Here is a 20,501-nt window from a genome sequence, read left to right on the forward strand (position 1 = left end):
CAAGTAGATGTTTATTCATCTCACAGTATTATTACTGTACACAAAGAACTAGTGGCTTAGTATTTTTGAAATCACAAGTTTGGGTCCGAGTTTGTTGCATTATTGTTGAAATTATTGTAACATAAGTAACCAAAATATATCACAAAATCTCAACATTATTTATGAGACATCATTTAAAGTTTTGGAATTGAGTTTAGCAAGTGTCATAGTCATCAAGTTTACATGATTTTCTTTTGCAGGCCATACAAAATGATGTGGCGGGCCGGATCTAGCCCCCGGGCCTTGAGTTTGACACCTGTGATCGACTGCATACAGAACGTCTATGTCAAGGCTATCTGTTAGAGGTGATCAGGCGATGGATTTTATTTTCACACTTCTAAAGCTGCCTACCATCAAATCTCTATTTTTAAAATAGTGCTTTTAGACTGTAAGGCGCCACCGGATTACATATTATATATTTTGGGAAATTTCCATACATATGGAACACTGGGTTATAAAGTGCAAAGAAAAATAAAACAAACCATGTGGCACCAAGCAATACTTCAATTTGACAAACCATACTTTTCATAAATACCATGGACCGCTAAAATGTGGATAGCGGACAGCAAATGGGTTCCAGCCCATAGTTCAGACACCTCAGCCTTAACAGCATTCTTTAAAAAAAAGTGAATATTTGAATTTAATTTTTATTTTAAGTTCAGTTTGAACTAAGCCATTGAAATGATCTGTCTGTGCTTGTGTGTGTGATCAAAAGTAAAAGCATTTTGTGGTTAGATTTGATGGATTTATTATTGTTGACTTGCTTCCGAGTGCTTCTAGCAACACGAGGTTGTGACGAGTGACATCTTTGAAAGGTCGGCGGACAACAAACGATGGATGGGGAGTACGTCAGGCCGAGTTTTCACAGCTGAGAGCGGCCGTGGAAAGTGGGGGCTGCCGCTCCCAGTCACTGCGACAGGAAGTCAAGGGCAGTATCTCGCTCCTCCACCAGCTCAGCGGCCGTGGTATCCATCTTGGCCCGGGAGAAGTCGTTGATGCTCAGGCCGTCTACCACCTTCCAGCTCTGATTCTGGAAATCAGGTCGCAAGTTCAATGACTTTCAGTCACACGCACGCACACACAGTGTTCCCAGGGTACATTGTGTGGTTTGGAATACTGTAATAATAATAAAATACATTTAAAAAATTAAAAAATAAAACACAACAACAACAAAAGTCCAGCAGTCTCTACTATTTGGGTTTCAGTTAGTGCAGATATTTTTGGGAACATACTCGAACATTGCTTGTAGCATCATGGTGTCAGGGAACTATGCAGGGGTGCCCTTAAGCAGTGAGTAGTGTGTTTTTGTCAAATTTTGGCCTGAGGGCTAAGCAAAACCTATGCATCGACTTCCATAATTGGTGCAAAAATGTCAAATTGTCATATGAGATGAATTAAAAAGTCAAGGAAAGTGAAACTGAGATCCAGTGTAGAGGATGTGTTTTGGTACTGACTTTGATCTGGACCGGGAAGGAGTAGATGAGATCCTCCGGGATGCCATAAGAGTTGTTGCCGGCGTACACACCCATGGACACAAACTCACCCTGAAGAGCGAGATAAAAAAAAAAAAAAAGAAAAGAAAGCCAAGACTGTGAGCAAAGCAGAATAAGACCAAGCAAAGTTGGACGACGGGGCGCTCAGACCTCCTTGGTGCCGAACCAGAGGTCCCTCATGTGGTCACAGATGGCCTTGGCAGCAGACATGGCGCTGGACAGCTTCCTGGCCTTGATGACGGCGGCGCCGCGCTGCTGCACCGTCTGTACCCATGACGCAAAGACAAGCCCAAAATAAATAAATAAACACTATGGCAGGGTTTCAGATATATGGCCGCTAAGTGAAAATGAGTCTGACACACTTGTACTTTCTGACCCAATTGGGCTACAACTAAAATCTGACATATCAGTGTACTTTTACCCCTGGTGGAAATTTGGAACCAACTTGGGCTTTATGATGTTTTTGATGTGTGATATCAAAGGAATAGTACACAAACAAATATTGGGGGCTAAAACATTACTTAGACCACCATACACCAAAATACAAACTTACAAAAACAAAGTTAAAACTTAAAGAAAAAAGAAGCAAAAAGAAAATTTCAACTACTTTTGAGAAGTGGGTTTTTATTTAATTTATGACCATAACTTTATACCTTACTATTTTTCTTGATATTTTTCCTCCTCCTAAGTCAGAAAAGTAAAAAAAATTTTTTTTTTAACTTAGTTAAAACTAATAGAAACAAGAAGCAAAAAAACATGTCAACAGAATAACCAAAACATATACCTTGCTATTTTTCTGTCGTTATTTTTCCTTACTTCTAAGTCAGACCAGATAAAAAAAAAAGATTTTATTTATTTATTTATTTATTTTTATAAACAGAAAACTTAAAACTAAAAAAGAAATACGAACCCAGAAAAAAAAAAAATCCAACTATTTTCACTTAATTTATGACCATAACTTTCTACAGCTCTTGATTTTTCCTTCATATTCAGACTAGTGAAGAAAACAAAAAAACAAAAACAGAGAAAAAAAAAAAAAAAAAAAAAAAAAAAAATATATATATATATATATATATATATATATATTTTTTTTTAAGCAAAGTTAAAACTAAGAAAAACGAAGCAAAAAACAAAACAACATGGGGGGAATAATTATGATTTCATTTATGACCATAACTTCATACCTTGCTATTTTCTTGACATTTTGTTTTCTTGACACCAGACAAAAACCCCAGAGATTCTTTCTTTTGTTTTTTTTAAGAGAGGTAAAATGCAGGGGCTCACCGAGATGAAGGGTCCCCTGAGCCAGGCGTCGTCCTTGACACAGTCGTAGGCGGGCACCTGGCTGGCGCCCACGCGTACGGAGGCATGGTGCACATCCGGGTACTGCGTGGACGAGTGGTTCCCCCAGATAATTACGTTCTTGACCTTGTCCGAGGACACGCCGCAGCGCAGCGCCACCTGTGGGGGGTAGGGAGTGAGAGCGTCGCCTTGCTTGCTTGGTTTTGCTCGGCCTACCGGCATTAGCTTAGAGCGCACCTGCGAGGAGGCGCGGTTGTGGTCCAGCCGGGTCAGGCAGGAGAAGTTCTCCTTGGGGATAGACGGTGCCGACTTGGAGGCGATGAGGCAGTTGGTGTTGGCCGGGTTGCCCACCACCAAAACCTGGGGACCGCCGAAGCGGTGCCACAGAACAGCTGAGCTGGAGCAGCTGAGCGAGCAAGCGAGCGAGCGATTGGCTCACCTTGACCGTCTTCTTTGCAAACTTGTCCAGGGCGGCGCCCTGCGTCTTGAAGATGGCCACATTGGCCTTGAGCAGGTCCTTCCTCTCCATGCCCTCCTTCCTGGGCATGGAGCCCACCAGGATGGCCGCGTCGATGTCTTTGAAGCCCAACTCCACCTTGTCCGTGGGGATCACCTCTGCCGCAATAGCGGGAGACCTGGTCAGTGCATGTGGCACTAACGACGCGCAGGCCAAAAGAAACCGTCTCCGTTTCCTGGACCGTTAACGTTTCAATCCATTTTAATCCGACACGGACAAACCGTGCATTTAGTTGAGTTTAGTCGGGTTGCAATGAATTAAGATTAAAAATAATAAATATTTCAAAAATTAAATATATTAAAAATAACTAAATTAAAAATGTATTTTTTATACTATTAATTAAATTTAAAACTAAAATATGTAATTAAATATAAAAAAAATATTAAGCAAACCAATAAATTCTGAGACAAGGATAATGTAAGCTGATTTTGAATCAGTTTTGACTAGTGATGGGAAAATCAAGCCTTGTGAAGCCATCAATCCATCCGCAGAAGCAAAAGCCTTAGCAGGGAAGCCCAGACGTCCCTCTCCCTGGGCACTTCATCCAGCTCCTCCTGGGGGATCCCCAGGCAATCCCAGGCCAGCCAATAGACATAGTCTCTCCAGCGTGTTCTGGGTCATCCCCGTTGGGACATGCCCAAAACAACTCACCAGGGTGGTGTACCAGATGCCCGAACCACCACAATGTGGAGGAGCAGTGGCTCGACCCTGAGTCCCTCCCCAATTACTGAGCTCCGCACCCTATCTCTAAGGGAGAGCCCGGACACCCTGCAGAAGAAATTTATTTCAGCCGCTTGTAAAGCTTCAAATTTTGGATCAGCTCTTTCTTCACCACAACAGACTGGTACAGTGTCCGCAACAGACCAGATGCTGCACTGATCCGTCTGTCAACTTCTCGTTCTATTCGACCCTCACAGGTGAAGAAGATTGCGAGATACTTAAATGTCATCAGTGCCCCATCTCCACTGTACACAGTGTCAATGGTGCACTGCTTCCCCCCTCTGAGACGCCGGATGGTGGACAAGAATTTCTTCGAAGCTGCCCGGCAGTCGCTTTCTATGGCCTCACCAAACTCCTCCCACACCCGAGTTTTTGCCTTGGCGACCGCCGAATGGCCAGCCAGTACCTGTCAGCTGCCTCTGGAGTCCCACAGGCCAAAAAAGCCAGATAGGACTCAATTCTTCAGCTTGACGGCATCCCTTACCACTGGTGTCCACCAGCAGATTCGGGGATTGCCGCCACGACAGGCAACCGATCACCTTACGGCCACAACTTCTATCAGCCGCCGCGACAATGGAGGGGCGAAATGTGGTCCACTCTGACTCAATGTCCCCTGGGACGTGGGATAAATTCTGCCGGAGGTGGGAGTTGAAACTCCTTCTGACGGGGGACTCTGCCAGACGTTCCCAGCAGACCCTCACGATACGTTTGGGTCTGCCAGGTCTGGCCGGCATCCTCCCTCACCATCGGAGCCAACACACCACCAGGTGGTGATCAGTTGACAGGTCCGTCCCTCTCTTCACCCGAGTGTCCAAAACATGTGGCTGCAAATCCGATGATACTACCACAAAGTCGATCATCGAACTGCGGCCTAGGGTGTCCGGGTGCCAAGTGCACATATGGACACCCCTATGTTTGAACATGGTGTTCGTTATGAACAATCCGTGATGAGCACAGAAGTCCAATAACAAAGCAGCAGTCGGGTTCAGATCGGTAGGGGGGAGGGGGCCGTTCCTTTCAATCACGCCCCTCCAGGTCTCACTGTCCTTGCCCACGTGAGTATTGAAGTCCCCCAGCAGAACAAGGGAGTCCTCAGAAGGAGCGCTCCCTCCAAGGACTCCAAAAATGGTGGGTACTCTGAACTGCTGTTTGGTGCATAGGCACAAACAACAGTCAGGACCTGTCCCCCCACCCGAAGGCGGAGGGCGGCTACCCTCTCGTCCACTGGGGTAAACTCCAATGTACAGGCGCTGAGCTCGGGGGCAACAAGAATGCCCACACCAGCTCTGCGCCTCTCACCGCGGACAACTCCGGAGAGAATGAGTCCAAACCCTCCCGAGAGGACTGGTACCAGAGCCCAAGCTGTGTGTGGAGGCAAGTCCGACTATATCTAGTTGGAACTTCTCGACCTCGCACACCAGAGAGGAGACATTCCATTTCCCAAGAGCTAGCTTCTGTAGCTGGGGATCGGTGCGCCAAGGTCCTCGCCTTTGGCCGCCGCCCAGCTCTCTTTTGCACCCGACCCCTATGGCCCCTCCCACAGGTGATGAGCGCATGTGAGGGGGAACCCACGTCGTCTCTTCGGGCTGAGCCCGCCCAGGCCCCATGGGTGCAGACCCGGCCACCGGGCGCTCGCCAACGAGCCCCACCTCCAGGCCTGGATCCAGAGGGGGGCGCCGGTGACCCGGCGGACCACCACCCCACTCAACCAATCCAGAGGTGCTGTCCCCGAAGTTGCGGCGGCATGTCAGCGAGGACAGCCCTTCAACATCCAGAGCCTTTAAGAGGCTGGACGGATCTCATCCCAGGGCCTTGCCACCAAGGTTTTTTTTGACCACCTTGGTGACTTTAGCCCCAAAGATGGGAGAGCCCGCCTCGGAGGTTCCAGACTCTGCATCCTCAGAGAAAGATGTGTTGGTGGAATTGAGGAGGTCTTCGAAGTATTCTGCCCACTGGTTCACGACGTCACGAGTTGAGGTCAGCAGCGCCCCATCTCCACTTTACACAGTGTTAATGGTGCACTGCTTCCTCCTCCTGAGATGCCGGATGGTGGACCAAATTTCCTCAAAGCCGTCCGGAAGTTGTTTTCCATAGCCTCACCGAACTCTCACACCAGGTTTTGCCTCGGCGATCGCTGAAGCCGCACACCGCTTGGCCAGTCGGTATCAGTCAGCTGCCTCTGGAGCCCCACAAGCCAAAAGGCCAGATAGGACTGCTTCTTAAGCTTGACGGCATCCCTTTCTGGGATTGCTGCCACAACAGAAACGTACCACCTTACGGCCACAACTCCGATCAGCCGCCATGAAATGGAGGCGCGAAACATGGTCCACTCGGAATCGAAGCGTTGTCCTAGAGCAGAGGTCCCCAACTGCTGCTCCGCAACCCGGTACCGATCTATAGATCAAGTGATACTGGGCCGCGTGGGCCGCACTGTAAATACTGATGTTTTGGAACTGATTTAGTTCATCCTTTAACAGTTCATTCATTTGTGCTTTGTTTGGCTTGATTTGGGGGTTTTTGGCACCGCCTCTGGCCGCTGGTGATATTGCATTTTGTAGTGAGGAGGGCCCATGTGGCTTCATTTGAGAGCAGGGTCTATTTGACCACAATAAAAATCTCAGCATTGACCGGTCCGCTTCCAGATGGCACGATAACAAGCATGCCGTAGTCGTTATCAGAGTGGACTTCAGTCACCGTTGTCGGCCCCCTGGGATCCCCACTCTGATTGGCCGGCTTCCGCCCTTCGGCCTGTCAATGCACTCCAAAGATCTGCGGCCGTGATCTTTGCGCTCATTTTGCAGATAGGCGGTCGTGACTCGGCGGCTCACCCCTCAGCAGTGGCAGGGCGCAGTCCTGAAGCTCCATCACTACGCCATCCAGCACCGGCACCATGGGCGGGATATCCAGCAGCACCAGGATGATAGGCTGACACACACACACACATCATTTGGGGCCTGCAAAATCACCTACTTCTCTGGTGTATTGCAACAGGGCTCCTTCTCGTGCACAGGTGTCAACCTCCAATCTTCCAGGACCAATATCCTGCATGTTTTGAATGTTCAAACCATTCGGAACCAGCTGTGTTGGAGAGATACACATTCAAAACATGCAGGGCACTGACCCTGGAAGGCTGCAGTTGACACCCACCTGTGCAGTTTAACCCAGGGGTTCCCAACTACCGGTCCATCGATCAACTGGTACCGGGCCGCACCCTAAATGATTAACTTGTCATGGCCCGTAACAGTTTGTGTTGTTTTGCCTCCCTCTTCAGTCGTTTTTGACAATTCATCTCATTTCAGGTAATCCCAAACTGTATGATTTCATTAACAAATAATGAAAATAAATCATTAATATAAAATATAACTAGTCCATCACTGTTTTTAGGAAATTAACTGCTACATATCCGTAATAAATAAGTAAACAATGATTAATATAAACATTTTTATTTGTATTTCAGACATCTTTGTGTCCCTTGTGCAAAACCTCTATTTCACAATGAAGCTGAATTAATAGCACTAACAATTATTTGAATAATTAATCAACCCATCTGATTTGTTTGTAACGATTAATCAAGGAAACAAATTTCAAATTAAGCTATGAACTGAATTCAGAAAATGTACGACTGTAAAAGCATCTTTATTTTTGTTATGAATTCTTTTGCGACATTTTGGTCATTCAAAAATGAAAGCTAGTATTCCCGATTGTCATACTAGAATTAAACATGAAATACTTTGTTTGTTTTGCTCTTGCCATGACACGAGAACACAGAAAAACCTATGCTTTTTCTTTCCTATTTTTTTTTCTTTAACGGGGAGTATGTGTAATTTTTCGCATGCGCCCGTGGGAGCTTCAGGGACATTAAGTAAATTCAGAAATAAGCACTACTCCTCCTGCTGTCAGTAGCTACAACAGACATGACAACCTCCAGCGGAGTGTTAGCCCCCATGTAATATCATTTCATGATAACTACACCTATTATGTTTAAAAGATCCCATTGCTCATTAAGAACACATTTATTTGCAAGTTTTTGAAATTTATAGTAATTTAATGTATTCATTTTTAATAAAAACGATCTAAATCTTATATAGTGTCAATTGAAGGAGAGTATGTCCCTGTTGGGACTGCCTCACGTTGCTATAGCGACTTCACCCGCTCCTTCCCGAAGATGTCGCCCTTTGCCACTCCCCATGTAATAATATCATTTCATGATGAGTAGACCTCTGATTATATTTAAAACATAGTTGCTTGTTAAGAACACATTCATTTGCAAGTTTTTTAAATTTATAGTAATTTATTCATTTTTAAGGAAAAACAATCTAAATCTTATACAGTGTCACTTTAAGCAGAGTATGGCCCTGTCGGGACTGCCTCCCGTTGCCATAGCAGGCTCACCTGCTCCTTCCCGAAGACGTCGCCCTTTGCGATGCTGTAGAGCAGCGAGTAGGCAATCTGTCCGGCAGCACCGGTCACCACGACACGGATGGGTTCGGCCTGTGGGTCAGCAACAGCAAAAACCAGCTCATCATCCATCATCCTTGCATACCTTACTTGGAGTGCATTGTATTTGACAGATGACATGTGGCCTAATGCAGGGGTCCCCAAAAATGTACACAAAATACATTGATTAGATCAATCATATCATATCATTGAATTTCAAATGCTATTCATTTCAAAACAAAATACTCATTAGATGCAAATGAATCGAAGTCGGGTCCCATTAACTGTGAGGCAGACGTGCTATTCACAGCGCCACCGAGCCGCCCGGATAATGTATCTTTTATTAATTTTCTTTGGAAGGATATAGTGTTATATGGATAGGTTGCCTCTTGTTGTGATAAGATCAGTTAAGCATTGGGATCTGATCACCCAGGTTAATTTGTGCCCCCAGGTATTAATTTTGCGCGAGCGAAACTGTGGCACTTAGTAGCCTAGTGATAACACACTTGTAGGTGCGTGATTTATTTATTCCTCTGCATGGGTTCAAGTGCCGCTCATGTAGGTCTGCATGATTAAGGCCAAAATAACAATCATGATTGTTTTGGTCAATATTGAAATCACAATTATAAATCACGATTAATCATCAAGTTTGGTCAAACATTTTATTGCCCTTCTTTTAAACAAGCAGTATATAAACTAGGCTTCAAGGCTTGATACTTACAAATAATAAACTAAAATATATAAATACAGTAAATAATAATGAAAACTAATTCACAAAATTTGGCAAAAACTCTGCACATAGGGCAACCACAACTTGCTGAGTGCAAACTAATGGAAAAAAGGAAGCCGACTTAAAACCAAGCACATTATTTATTTTTATGCAAATTTTAATCATATAGCAGTCAAAATGTAATTTTCAATCATTTCAAACTCAATTGACAGCTAGCCCTGTATATGTATTTGGAATCAGGGTGAGAAACTCAACAGCATTTCACATTGGAACATAATCCAGTGGGCCCCCGTGTTACGTGATTAATCCGTTCCGCAGTTGGGCTCGTAAGGCGAATTCGCCGTATGACGGGCAATTCAAACCTATGTCAAATATAGCTGATGAGTTTAGAACCCCAGGTAAAAACGTCAAAATTGTAAATATTTAAAATTGGTACCAAAACTGTACGGTAAGTGCTACGTGTATATATAATATACATGTACACAACCAGAAAACATCATAAATAAAAAATATAGAAAAGATTTATTTACCTTTGAGTGACACTTGTTATGCCCATATTCCCTAGTAAGGGTAGCCTCGTTTTTCTTGATAAGCTCCAGCTTTGTTTCCATATAAATCATCTTCTTACTTCTCTCTTTAATATCACTAGCAATCTTGGGACCCATGGCTAGCCCATTCAAGTTTGAATTAAGCAGTAAAATGCAGTATAAATACGGTTTCGTAACCACTCACGGTCTAATAGCAGACCAGCATTGTAGTGACGCGTTGCATGTTTGACCAATATAAATAAGTGAAAATAAGTGCAATACCTAAAAACACCTGCAGATGGAGACAACACAAATACAGCCAACCCCTTAGGGTCATGACAGTTGTTTTTTGTTGCAAAGCGGGGAAAATACCATAAAGAGAGGACGAAAAAACCCAGTATTCCACGTCACAGCATGAAAAAAATGTAAGTCAGGGACGCTGTAAGACGGGGGGGCCACTATATATTAGGATGCCGGGGCTTTTGTCATGCAAACGTGGGAAACACTGCCTCCTAGTGATATAAAGACAGATTGCTTGATTTGAGGTGTATATTTTTAGATGTTAATATGGCCAACGTTCACATTTTTTAAATGCGGCAGCCAATTTCGTGATCGCGATTACGATATGGTTAATTGGGCAGCCCTACGCTCAAGACATTTTTTTTAATTCATTTTATATTTTTACTATGTTTATATTTTTCTGCAGACAATTAAGACTTGAAAAGGGGCAGCTTTGTTTCGAGCTTTGTTTAACAGTAAGACCTTTAAACAAATCCCAGGTTGCATGACCCACATCTGGAATTCGGAGCCAGTTAATCTGGGAGCCAGTTGAACTGTAACAACGGCAAAAACTAAAGTAAAATGCTCACTTCTGCAGATGACAAGCCAGAATTGAGAGATGATGATTTCATTAGGCTTGCTGTAACTTGAGTTGCACTAAGTGTCCACTTAGCGGTGGGATGCCTTCCCACGCACAGAGATCCATTAGCGAGCGCCGAACGGATGGCAATCCGAACATTGCCTTCAAGAATGTTCGTGCGTCCAGCGACTTCTTGCCAAATGCCATCCGGCGCTCCGAGAATCGAACGATTTGGACCAAAGGGAATGTGGCCGGCCGGGCGCATTGTAAAATGACCCTGCACTTTTTGCTCAATGTGTTAGAGGTCTCGGATTGGACAGGTGACTCCAAAACACATTTGAATCCTATTGGCACTTCTTTAAGCTTCACGCTGTAACTTGATGTGCAAATTGTGAGAGCTATATACAGTACAGTATATGGAAGACGAGATTCCCGTGCGGTCTCCTCCTCCCTTGTTGCGGTGCAAACCGAAGTCCGTTCGGAAGCACGCGCAGTAGGATGACTTTGCACGTTTGCGCGACCAAGGACGCGCGCCTGCCCAAAGTCTGCCTCGAAATAAACCGAATTGGAGTCCATCTTTCATTCAGCCGCACCGTTAGATTTTCCACGCAAGACTGCCACGTCCCGCGTTCAATGAAAGACACAAAGAGGTAAAAAAAAAATAAAACAAAAAAACAATAATAATACAGCACTGCGTCTTCCTTTTAACCATGCATCTTAAGTAAGATTTCGTAACCGCGTTTCTGCAGTGGTTTTGGTTTAAAATGAGGGGGTGAGGGTCGGGGTTCGCACGGTCTCGTGACAAGTTGATGACGTCACCACGAGGCAGCATTATAATCAACGCGTTTTGTTTTGTTTTTTTTTTAATTGCGCATCAGATAAATGAGTTGCGATGGACAAACGGATTAAATGTCATTCAGACACATGAATGGAGGCGGCCATTGTTTGGAAAATTCTCACGCAAAAAGAAAGGCAAAAGCGGGTTTCTGTCGCGATGTTTCGGTGGTATGAAAAGACGCTGAAAGATATTCCTTACCATGTTAGAAGAGAGGACGCGCGACGAGCGATGGTGGAAGACGCGAGAGAGAACGAGGAGAGGATGGTGGAGGATTTAGCTGCTTCCAGGCTTGGGGTCACCTCTGCCGAGGACGACTACTCGTTCTTCGCGCGTGATAAATGGGATTTGTAGTTTTTTAAAACAAGGCGACCTCGGCCAGCCTACGCGTGAGCAACTCAAAGTCCCGCTAGACATCGCGCCACCCTTCCCGCGCCCACTGCTCCAAACGTAACCCGTGACCAGGAAATGGAACTCCATGGACATTAGGTACGTCTACTCGCTGTATATTAACTTTATCCATGTTGCTACTCATAGACATATGAATTTCCCAGAACGCTGTTAGCATTTTTCAACTGTAAGTCATTTACTATTTTCGCTTTTATCTTCATGTGTATTGCGTCTGCGACATCATGTGGCGAATGTTAGAACTGCAAGAATGGTTCAATCAATCAATCAATCAATCAATCAAATTTCATTTGTATTGGAAATAGGATGGGCCATCCCCATGCTAGTGCAAGCATGTGCTTCCTACCCCCCATCTCATCTTATTAATAAAGATTTTCCATCTTATCATTCGAAGCGATGCTTTTCGGAATTACCTGTCAAGCGGTAAACGCACTGCTAAAGAGTTCTCTTTATTTCACCGTGTAAATAGATCGTGCTTTGGAATGGGGCTTGTTAATCCGACGATCCAAGTCCAAAGCAACTAGAGCAAAAGTTCAGCTGTAATGCCTGCCAGATAATTAAATACGCCGTTTTCCCGATGACAGACCATGGCCTGCTATTAAGAATCCACCCGTGCATCTCTATACCACGCAATATCAGTTAACGCGGAAGAATAATTTATTTTCCTGTTCTCAGGAGTTTTATTTTGAAGGCAACAACCGGATAAAGTCAGTCGCACTAAAGAAAAGTACAAAGTGTAGGCGAGTACCACGTGACACTACACCAGGACAAGTTCACCTTGTGACGTCACAAACTCGGCAGAGGCGCGAGTTAAAAAAAAATCGACGGTGGCGCATTCACAGACCGCTGCCCCGGTCGGTATCGATGAGGATAGTGAATCGAATGATGCGTTCAGCGACCGCGGGACTCACGTGCGACGAAAAAGCCCTTGTCACCAGATACATGGACGTCAGCAGCGTCAACATGATTCTTCAATCAGGTCCGTTCAGTAGATGATAACGACGATGATGATGAAGATGAAAACGACGGCCGCGTCCTCTTTCCCGCCACCAAGAAAAACTGATTGGCAGAAAGAGACCGAAAGGTGCGCATGTGCCAAGGGATGCCGAAAAGTAGTGATGCTTCACGCAACGCGCGCGCACACACACACACACGCACACACACACACACACACACACACACACACACACACACACACACACACACACACACACACACACACGGCGTCTCGTCTCCTAATGAGATTTAATGACCAAAAATAGACCCTACTAAAGCGTTTTATGTCAATCAATGACTGTATGTACACTGTGTGTGTGTTTTTAAATGGAAACCGTTTGATACTACGGTGGCCCTGGAATGCAAAGCACGAAACAAATAACCAAGCAAGCAAGAAAGGAATACAATTAATCTTATTTTGTTTGCTTTTACTTTTTGTGATTTTACTGTTGTACGAACAAAAAATACAATGTGACAGCCTTCTATTGGGTACTTGCAGACGTGCCTTCAGAATTGAGATCAAAATTAACATCAGTCAATTAGGCACTTCTTTGCAAGAAATTTGGCTATGAAACTGTCCTGGAGCCTCTCTTGAAGGACCTTATTATATTAGAGGAAGAAGGCATTTTTTTCCCTGCCATTGGCAAAAATATCAGAGGAACAGTTTTTTGTGTTTCAGTGGATGCTTTGAGTGGTCTGGTGGAAAGTTTGACTGGGCATTACATATGTAGATTTTGTATTGGGGACCATTCATACTACAGTGAACCCTTGCTATTTTGCGGTTCCACTATCAGATTTGCCACATCACAGATTTTTTTTTTCCCACCACATCACAGATTTTTTTTTCAATACGCAGATTCAGGACTTCAAGGATGTTTTTTTTCATTACATATTGAACTTTTGCAATAGCTCCCAAGCGTTCTGCTCCCTCGAAGGCTTGTACTGAGCCTAAACGCCAGCAAAAACTGATGACAATTGCTGAGAAGGTGATACTTTTCGAAGGTAGGGGGTGAATGAATCCACCGTTCGCTACATTAAGGACGACGCGAACACTAGAAGATGGCTGCCATCGCCTTTGGCAATTTAGCAAAGCCAGTTGTTACAGCTTGTAATACAACGATCGTCCGTATGGAAGCTGCTTTAACAATCTGGATTTACGACTGCCGACGCAAGAAGCCCTTTCTTTTGAAGTCTCGCGCAGCTGCGGTCATATTAGTAGCGGCCCGGACCTTGAATTAAAGTCTAATCTGTACATGATCAAAAATGATTACGATGGCAAGTTTACACTTGAAATAGCATTTTATAATAAAAGAAATCTAGGGAAGTCTTGGTGAGCGTCGTCTTTGCTCCTCGAACGTCTCTGCCTCCTGCCTGTGTGTTGCGCCAGGGTGCGCTTCATGAGCTATACGGCGCATGCCTGTGGAGTTTTAATTTTACTCCAGCCCCAACTCACGCCCTGAAGGCACTTTTGTGTCAGTCATGAAGCGCACTCACAGCAAAAGGCACACACCTTGCACACACTTTGCCAGAATGTTGGAAATGTCTTACCGAGATTTCTTTTATAATAAAATGGTATTTCAAGAGTAAACTCTCCATTGTAATATTTTTTAATCATGTACAGATTAGACTTAAAGTCAACATCTGGGCCGCTGCTAATATGACCGCAGTTGCACGATAATTTAAAGGAAAAGGGGCAACAGTTCTGTCGTAAATTCCTCGTTACCGCTGGGTTGATGTGCATGAGGGTGGATTGCAGCCGTTTGTGTGTAAGCAGGGGAGGTCCTTTGTGTGCTGTGGTTGGAGCGGGCATGTTACGGGACAGCTGGGCCAGGTCCTAAAGACGTTGAGCGGGGGGCTTTTTTACATTGTATTGGCGAGTGATGATGGCGCGAGCATGAAAAGAAATACAGTTTGGTTTCTTGTTTTGGAGTTGCCACATTCAGTTGGGAAGTTGTAAGCAATATAAAAGCCACATTCTTGAGCCGTATGAGTCTGACTGCTTCTTTGATCTGAGGTGCTTTGTGGATGAGGTGCTCCAGCGCAGCCTACCCAGTCTCGCGCTCTCTCCTAACAAGTTCACTACTGTACAGTATATAAGGTTTGATCATTTAAGATTTAAGTAAATATGTGTACTGCAGTAATATTTGCATTAAATACGTATAGTATGAAGACTTCTTTTTTTAATTAAAAAAAAAATATATATATATTTTCTTTTTTTTTTTAATGTCAAAAGTGGGAGCGCTACTTCACGGATTTTCAGCTATCGCGCCCGATGCCGGAATATATCTAGTGTGAAAAACGAGGGTTCACTGTACCAGCAAAAAGAGGTGCTTTCTGGATTTTTCCTACCAAGAACAAAGGAGAATTATGCATCACATGTTCAAGCTTTAAACTAAAACCCAGATCTGGTACATCGTTATGGTGTAAAGAATGTTTGTCCCTTAACAGAAAAACTGAAGCACTTCCATGAGCACGTACCCCCCAGATGGGCTCCACGACCTCTTAGAAGGTGTAATACCATTGGAGTTAGCACTATGCCTAACGTTTTTGCAAGAAAACTGTATTTCACTCTGTTACAACTGAACAATTTAATTGCAGAGTTTCTATATAATTGGACCGACAAAACTGACCGCCCTCCAATGCCACTAAATCTTTCTTCTCGCAGATCTATCGGCAGAAACGCACAGGAGAATTGGGCACTATTGAGATTGTTACCATTCATAATTGGTACAAATGTGCCATTCACTGAACCCGCGTGGCAAGTTCTCATGACCTTAAAAGACATTACTGAACTTGCGGTATCCCCTGTTCATTCCGAGGACAGTATTGGGTTATCTGGAAAAGATGATTTCTGAACATTGCCATAAACTGTTACAAGTGTTTCCTGACTTTCAATTAACTCTTAAGTTCCATTTCTTAGAGCATTACCGGACATGATAAAAATCTCTGGAGCCGTGGATTGTGTCTGGACGATGCGCTTCAAAGCAAAGCATCATTTTTTCAAGTGTACTGTTAGACACACCAACAATTTCAGAAACATTATATTCACTCTCACCACAGTGCCACTTGTGTAATCTCAAGGCTACAAACTTTAACTCGAAGAGACATTGGACATAATTAGGACTGAGGCATGTGGTTGAGGGGGCACAACAGAAGGAAAATAGGGCCTGAGAGATGGAGCTCTCAAGGATGTGTGGAAACAAAGAGAGACGCCAAGGGCAAACTACAAGTTGAATACGTGCATGAAGAGAAGGAGAGAACTGAAGGAGAAGAGGAAAGGAGAGGGGGACTTCTTGGAAAGCAGTGAATGAATCTTGATGTGGCTTGAATTGACCCGAAGGGAGGAAAATGGGACGATTTCATGATAGTGGCAAGCGAATGGCGCTTGAACATTTTCGAGCCAGTGCAAATTGTTAAACGTAGCGCCTCGATTTCATTTCTGCTCCTCTTAGAAGAAAAAATGAAGTCACAGGGAAATTGTACATTGTACTATTCACATGACACAAGGCGATGTGATTTGCTTGTTGTCAAATGCATGGCGATGGCAATTAAAAGACGTGCTGAAAGGGAAGCTGCACACTGAAGGTAGGGCCGTAGCGCGCAAGACAACCGGAGACCTGACTATCTCAAACCTCTGTTCCATCAGGGCGGACGCGGGCAGGTACAAGGTCACTGGCATACAGAACGCCAACGACAATGACCGCAGCGCTCCCACTGGCAACGGCAAGACCTTCGAACTGACTGTCAAGGGCGATTTCACCACCTTCGCCGCGCTCCGCTCCGCTGCGCTGCGTCGTGGCGTAGCACGACGCAACCATGTTAATGATTGAGAGTGATTCCACAGCGTCCGCCATGCTCCGCTCCGCCATGGTCCGTCAACTTGACGCACGACTTGAAAAATCTGGTCCACCGCACATGCCGGTCAATTCCACAGTTCAGCAAGTGTCAGGGTTATCTTTAATAGTAGTCTAAGACAAGCCCTGCTGCTAAACAGCAAAATAGTAACTCAGAGCAGCCAAGATTGACTTTTCTCCGCTTAGGCAAAGAAAAAAAAAAAAAAGCTTGAAGTAGATACTCATGCGTTGCCAATAGCATTTTCGTCGCTCAAACGTCCCTGCCTGATTTTTATTCATTTGGCCAAGCATTGCACATTACGGGACATAACAAAAAGAGCCAGCCGGGTGCCACCAACAGCTGGGCCAAGGTCCCGGCTCACACTTTCCTGCGTCAACAGCTTTATCTAAGGACTGGGGTGAGATGAACTCGGACTGCACACATGGATAGCAATGCACACTATTCTAGACAAGAAATAAGCACATAATGAGAACAACCTAATATATGATTTCTTTCACAGCAAGCACCAAACAGAAAAAAGAATGTGGCCTACATCCGGTTACAAAAGCAAAATTGTGTTCTCCTTTGCTGATTGATTAAATGAAGCCAAAAGCGAGCGCAAGCTTTTGCTCATCTGTGCCATTGCCATCGAGACAAAAAGAGCAAACACTTTCCTCCTATTAATTGGCACAAATGTGTGTACAAATATATATTACTGTTTGGGTCGTGATTCAATTACTTCACTTCAAAGTTAAAAAGAACGTTGTATGTACGTAGCTACTCGCCCATTGTAAATGAAGCACGTGTCACATATTTAGTGTGTACTGTTTTCATTTATTCAGTTTCCTGTTTTGAATTAATGTGTGTTAGCTCGTTTGATTGACGTGCGCGCAAGAGGGGAGAGTGCTATACCTGTGCTGAAAGAAAAAAAAAAAAAAGAACGCGCTGTTTTAGCACGGCAGTCACTGCTTCACAGTGAATGGGACCTGTGTAGAGTCGCCTTGGGAGACACCCTTTTTAGGCTTATGCAATGAAGTGTCCCAAGCAAACTTAACACAAACGACCGAGTTGATGATCCCCGCGCATGCGTGGTTTGACTTCCCAAGGAGTATGAGGAATGTGTGACGCTGCGCGGCGCATCCAGACGGATCACAGACGGTGTGAGTCAGTCGTTGTGATCGCGCAATGGAGCGGATTGAAAAGCAACTTACCTTGTTCGACGCACAGGACCGAGTGATTGTTGTCCACTGGGCTTTGTCCATTCGCAATTGCAAACGTTTTTGCACTTTGCGACTATTAACAATTTGACTTTTCAGTTAAGCTTCATTCATGAAGATAGTGTTAGCGCGAAGATAATGTTAGCATGCTCTTTAGGCCACGTCTGAGCGTGCACTTGAAAACTTGTATGTTTTCGCCCTGTGTTGCTTCATTTTTTTTCATCATCAGTTAAAGAAAAGAACACTTCTATGCATTGTCGGTGTTCTTTAACAACGCAAAAATTAATGCAGTCGGCACAACGGTGCAAAGAAAAGGCGATGTTACAAATTTGAAAGAACGCTTTAAAAATTATATACAATATTATACATAAAAGAAATACAAACGATAGAAATTGTATGCAATGTTCAAAGATTATGTATCATAAAATATTTATTAAAGAGTATATGTAAATGATAAACGACAAAAAAAATATATACCTATAATAGAATATATAAGTTGAAAAGCGCAAAATATACATGAATAAATTGAGAAATAATACAGTATATAAAATACATTAAAAAAATAAAAAATATAAATTAAAAAGCGCAAAATATAAATTAATAAATTGAGAAATAATATATAAAATACATAAAACTAGGGCAAACGCGCTGCAACCGGCAGAACTTGCACAAAACCGACCGGACTCAAAAACAGAATGAGGATAAGCTTAAAAAACACACAACTGCAAACCAAATTGCAAACCCGTTCAAAGAAACACCCCGCAAGTTGTATATGCTGCGTTCACAAAACCAACAGCTAATTTATACAAATGACTGAAGACTTGCAAAAACCGAAACGCAGAGTGAAAAGGGATTAAAATGCTGCGGGTTGTCATTGTCACAACGGAAGTGGGCCAAGCCACAGCTGGAACATCGCAAGACTATTTTATTGACCAGCTCTTGGAGAAAGGGGAGTTACACTTTACTTACGACTCTTTTTCAACTTTCTTATATATAGACATATTTATACTAAACAAGTTTTTTTTTTTCTTCAATTGGTTTTAAAACATGCATTTGATCACCTGGTGACCTCTTAAAATAACAGTTAGCAAAATTTATATATTTGGGACATATTTGTTGAAATATTGACAGCTGTATGAATAATTTTGAACATTTTCTGGAAATGTATCAATATCACATTGACATTAGGAATCTGTTGAATAATGCATTGGTTTTATTCATTTGTTTGTTGGTCAGAAAAAATTGGTTTAGTCACAAACACACACAAAAAAAAAAAAAACTTAAAAAACCACAACGGTATGAATAATTTTGAGGACAAAACATGGTCACACTACTCTACCATTTTTGAAAGGTCCAGGGAGCCACTAGGTCCAGGTCACAAAGTTCAGATTGTGCTCGATATTGCAATGGAAACCTCCTGCGTCTTTGCGGAAACAGCGCTATCTATAGGATAGAATGATTGTGCTTATACATAGTATGATATCATATAAAAACACATTGCTTGTGGATCTATTTGCACGCACGCACATATAAACAATTCCTTATATTACTGTGAGACTTGTTACCGCCTTCTTGGCAATCTATTTGTTGTAAAATGAAGCGAGCCCAAGAATGCCTTGCTCCTCTCAACCTCTTTTGCAAAAGAATGTTTTTGACTTAAGAGTTTTTGCCTTTCTTACGCTGTCTTATTTTTGATGATTAACTTCATTTGTCCTCACCCGCAACCCCTAGTGAGGAGAAGCGGCTGACAAAAGGATAGACAAACAGTTTATTAAATAAAAAAAAAGGAAGAAAATGAAACAAATGTTCCACTTGCTTCTTTAATGGGGAGGGGGGGCAAAATTTTTATGACTTGTCTGTGCCTTCCTGCGGGTCGGCGTAGACGTCGGACGGCGCAAGTGGCCCAAATCGCAGGAGCGGGAGATCCACGGTGCCACCACTAAGCTCCTGGCCAGCAACACACACACACACACACACACACACACACACTTAGCATTTAGGTAATATATGTGACTAAGACTATACAAACCCTTTCCTGTATAGCACATCATGAAAAAGAAAAAAATATATATACAAACATAAAAATATGTAGGGTTTCAAAGTAGGCATTCAAATCAGGGTTTTGCTTTCAGTACAGTACAGTGGTAACTGTGAAATTAATTCTTTCCAATAAGTTATTTCGTAAAGTGAATCTTTCATATACTGTATACTGTAGAGCTGCTTTTTTACCGGTGAATAGTAGCATTAATAATTAACATTAATTCAGTTGACCATATATGCAGTTCACTTGAGAAGGTGCTGACATGCTGGTGATGAGAGCTTTTTACGTTGTTTAACTTACGTTGTTCGTTTTTATTTAGCATTTCCAGTGATCCAGGAATCATTTACAAGTCCACAGGAGCAATAATATTTATTTGTTTAATTATTTTGAGCATGTAGGTTTACTTCAGTTTAGTTTGGGGTCATGCGAAGTGTGCTGGAACTATACTTTGGTTCATTTAAACAGTTTGATTTGTTCTGTTTCACATTATGGTTGGATGTGGATGCTGTTTTGTCCTTTAGTGACACCTTGTGTTCATTTACGTTA

At 43.3% G+C, this 20,501-nt stretch overlaps 2 protein-coding genes and 1 long non-coding RNA gene across 4 annotated transcripts in view; 1 reads left to right on the forward strand and 2 right to left on the reverse strand.

The window, feature by feature from the left end:
* Positions 1–770: 770 nt before the first annotated feature.
* On the reverse strand, positions 771–12,974 carry mdh1aa (malate dehydrogenase 1Aa, NAD (soluble)). 2 transcript variants are annotated; one of them, XM_088420496.1, is made up of 9 exons: positions 12,779–12,974; positions 8,464–8,562; positions 6,900–6,996; positions 3,274–3,449; positions 3,072–3,194; positions 2,817–2,993; positions 1,683–1,796; positions 1,494–1,583; positions 771–1,069 (listed from the first exon to the last, which is right to left on the reverse strand). In XM_088420496.1, the coding sequence occupies exons 1-9, from the start codon at positions 12,830–12,832 to the stop codon at positions 947–949; spliced, it is 1,053 nt and encodes a 350-aa protein (XP_088276622.1). In that variant the 5' UTR covers positions 12,833–12,974; the 3' UTR covers positions 771–946. The 2 variants fall into 2 exon arrangements, with proteins under 2 accessions (XP_088276622.1, XP_088276623.1); XM_088420497.1 differs by lacking the exon at positions 12,779–12,974 and adding an exon at positions 11,661–11,819.
* LOC148420655 (uncharacterized) lies at positions 12,623–17,510 on the forward strand. The gene is made up of 2 exons (XR_015866277.1): positions 12,623–12,951; positions 16,510–17,510. It is a non-coding gene; the product is annotated as an uncharacterized LOC148420655 (long non-coding RNA).
* Positions 17,511–19,263: 1,753 nt separating this feature from the next.
* LOC148420656 (uncharacterized) overlaps positions 19,264–20,501 on the reverse strand; it is an 18,267-nt gene continuing 17,029 nt past the window's right edge. Inside the window, exon 11 of the mRNA XM_088420492.1 lies at positions 19,264–19,861. Within this exon, the coding sequence (XP_088276618.1) occupies positions 19,760–19,861 (102 nt within the window). The 3' untranslated portion in view covers positions 19,264–19,759. The remainder of the gene's footprint in view (positions 19,862–20,501) is intronic.

This window comes from Hippichthys cyanospilos, chromosome 7 (genome assembly GCF_059441005.1).
Source record: "Hippichthys cyanospilos isolate Australia breed blue-spotted pipefish chromosome 7, RoL_Hcya_1.0, whole genome shotgun sequence".
Taxonomy (NCBI): Eukaryota; Metazoa; Chordata; class Actinopteri; order Syngnathiformes; family Syngnathidae; genus Hippichthys; species Hippichthys cyanospilos.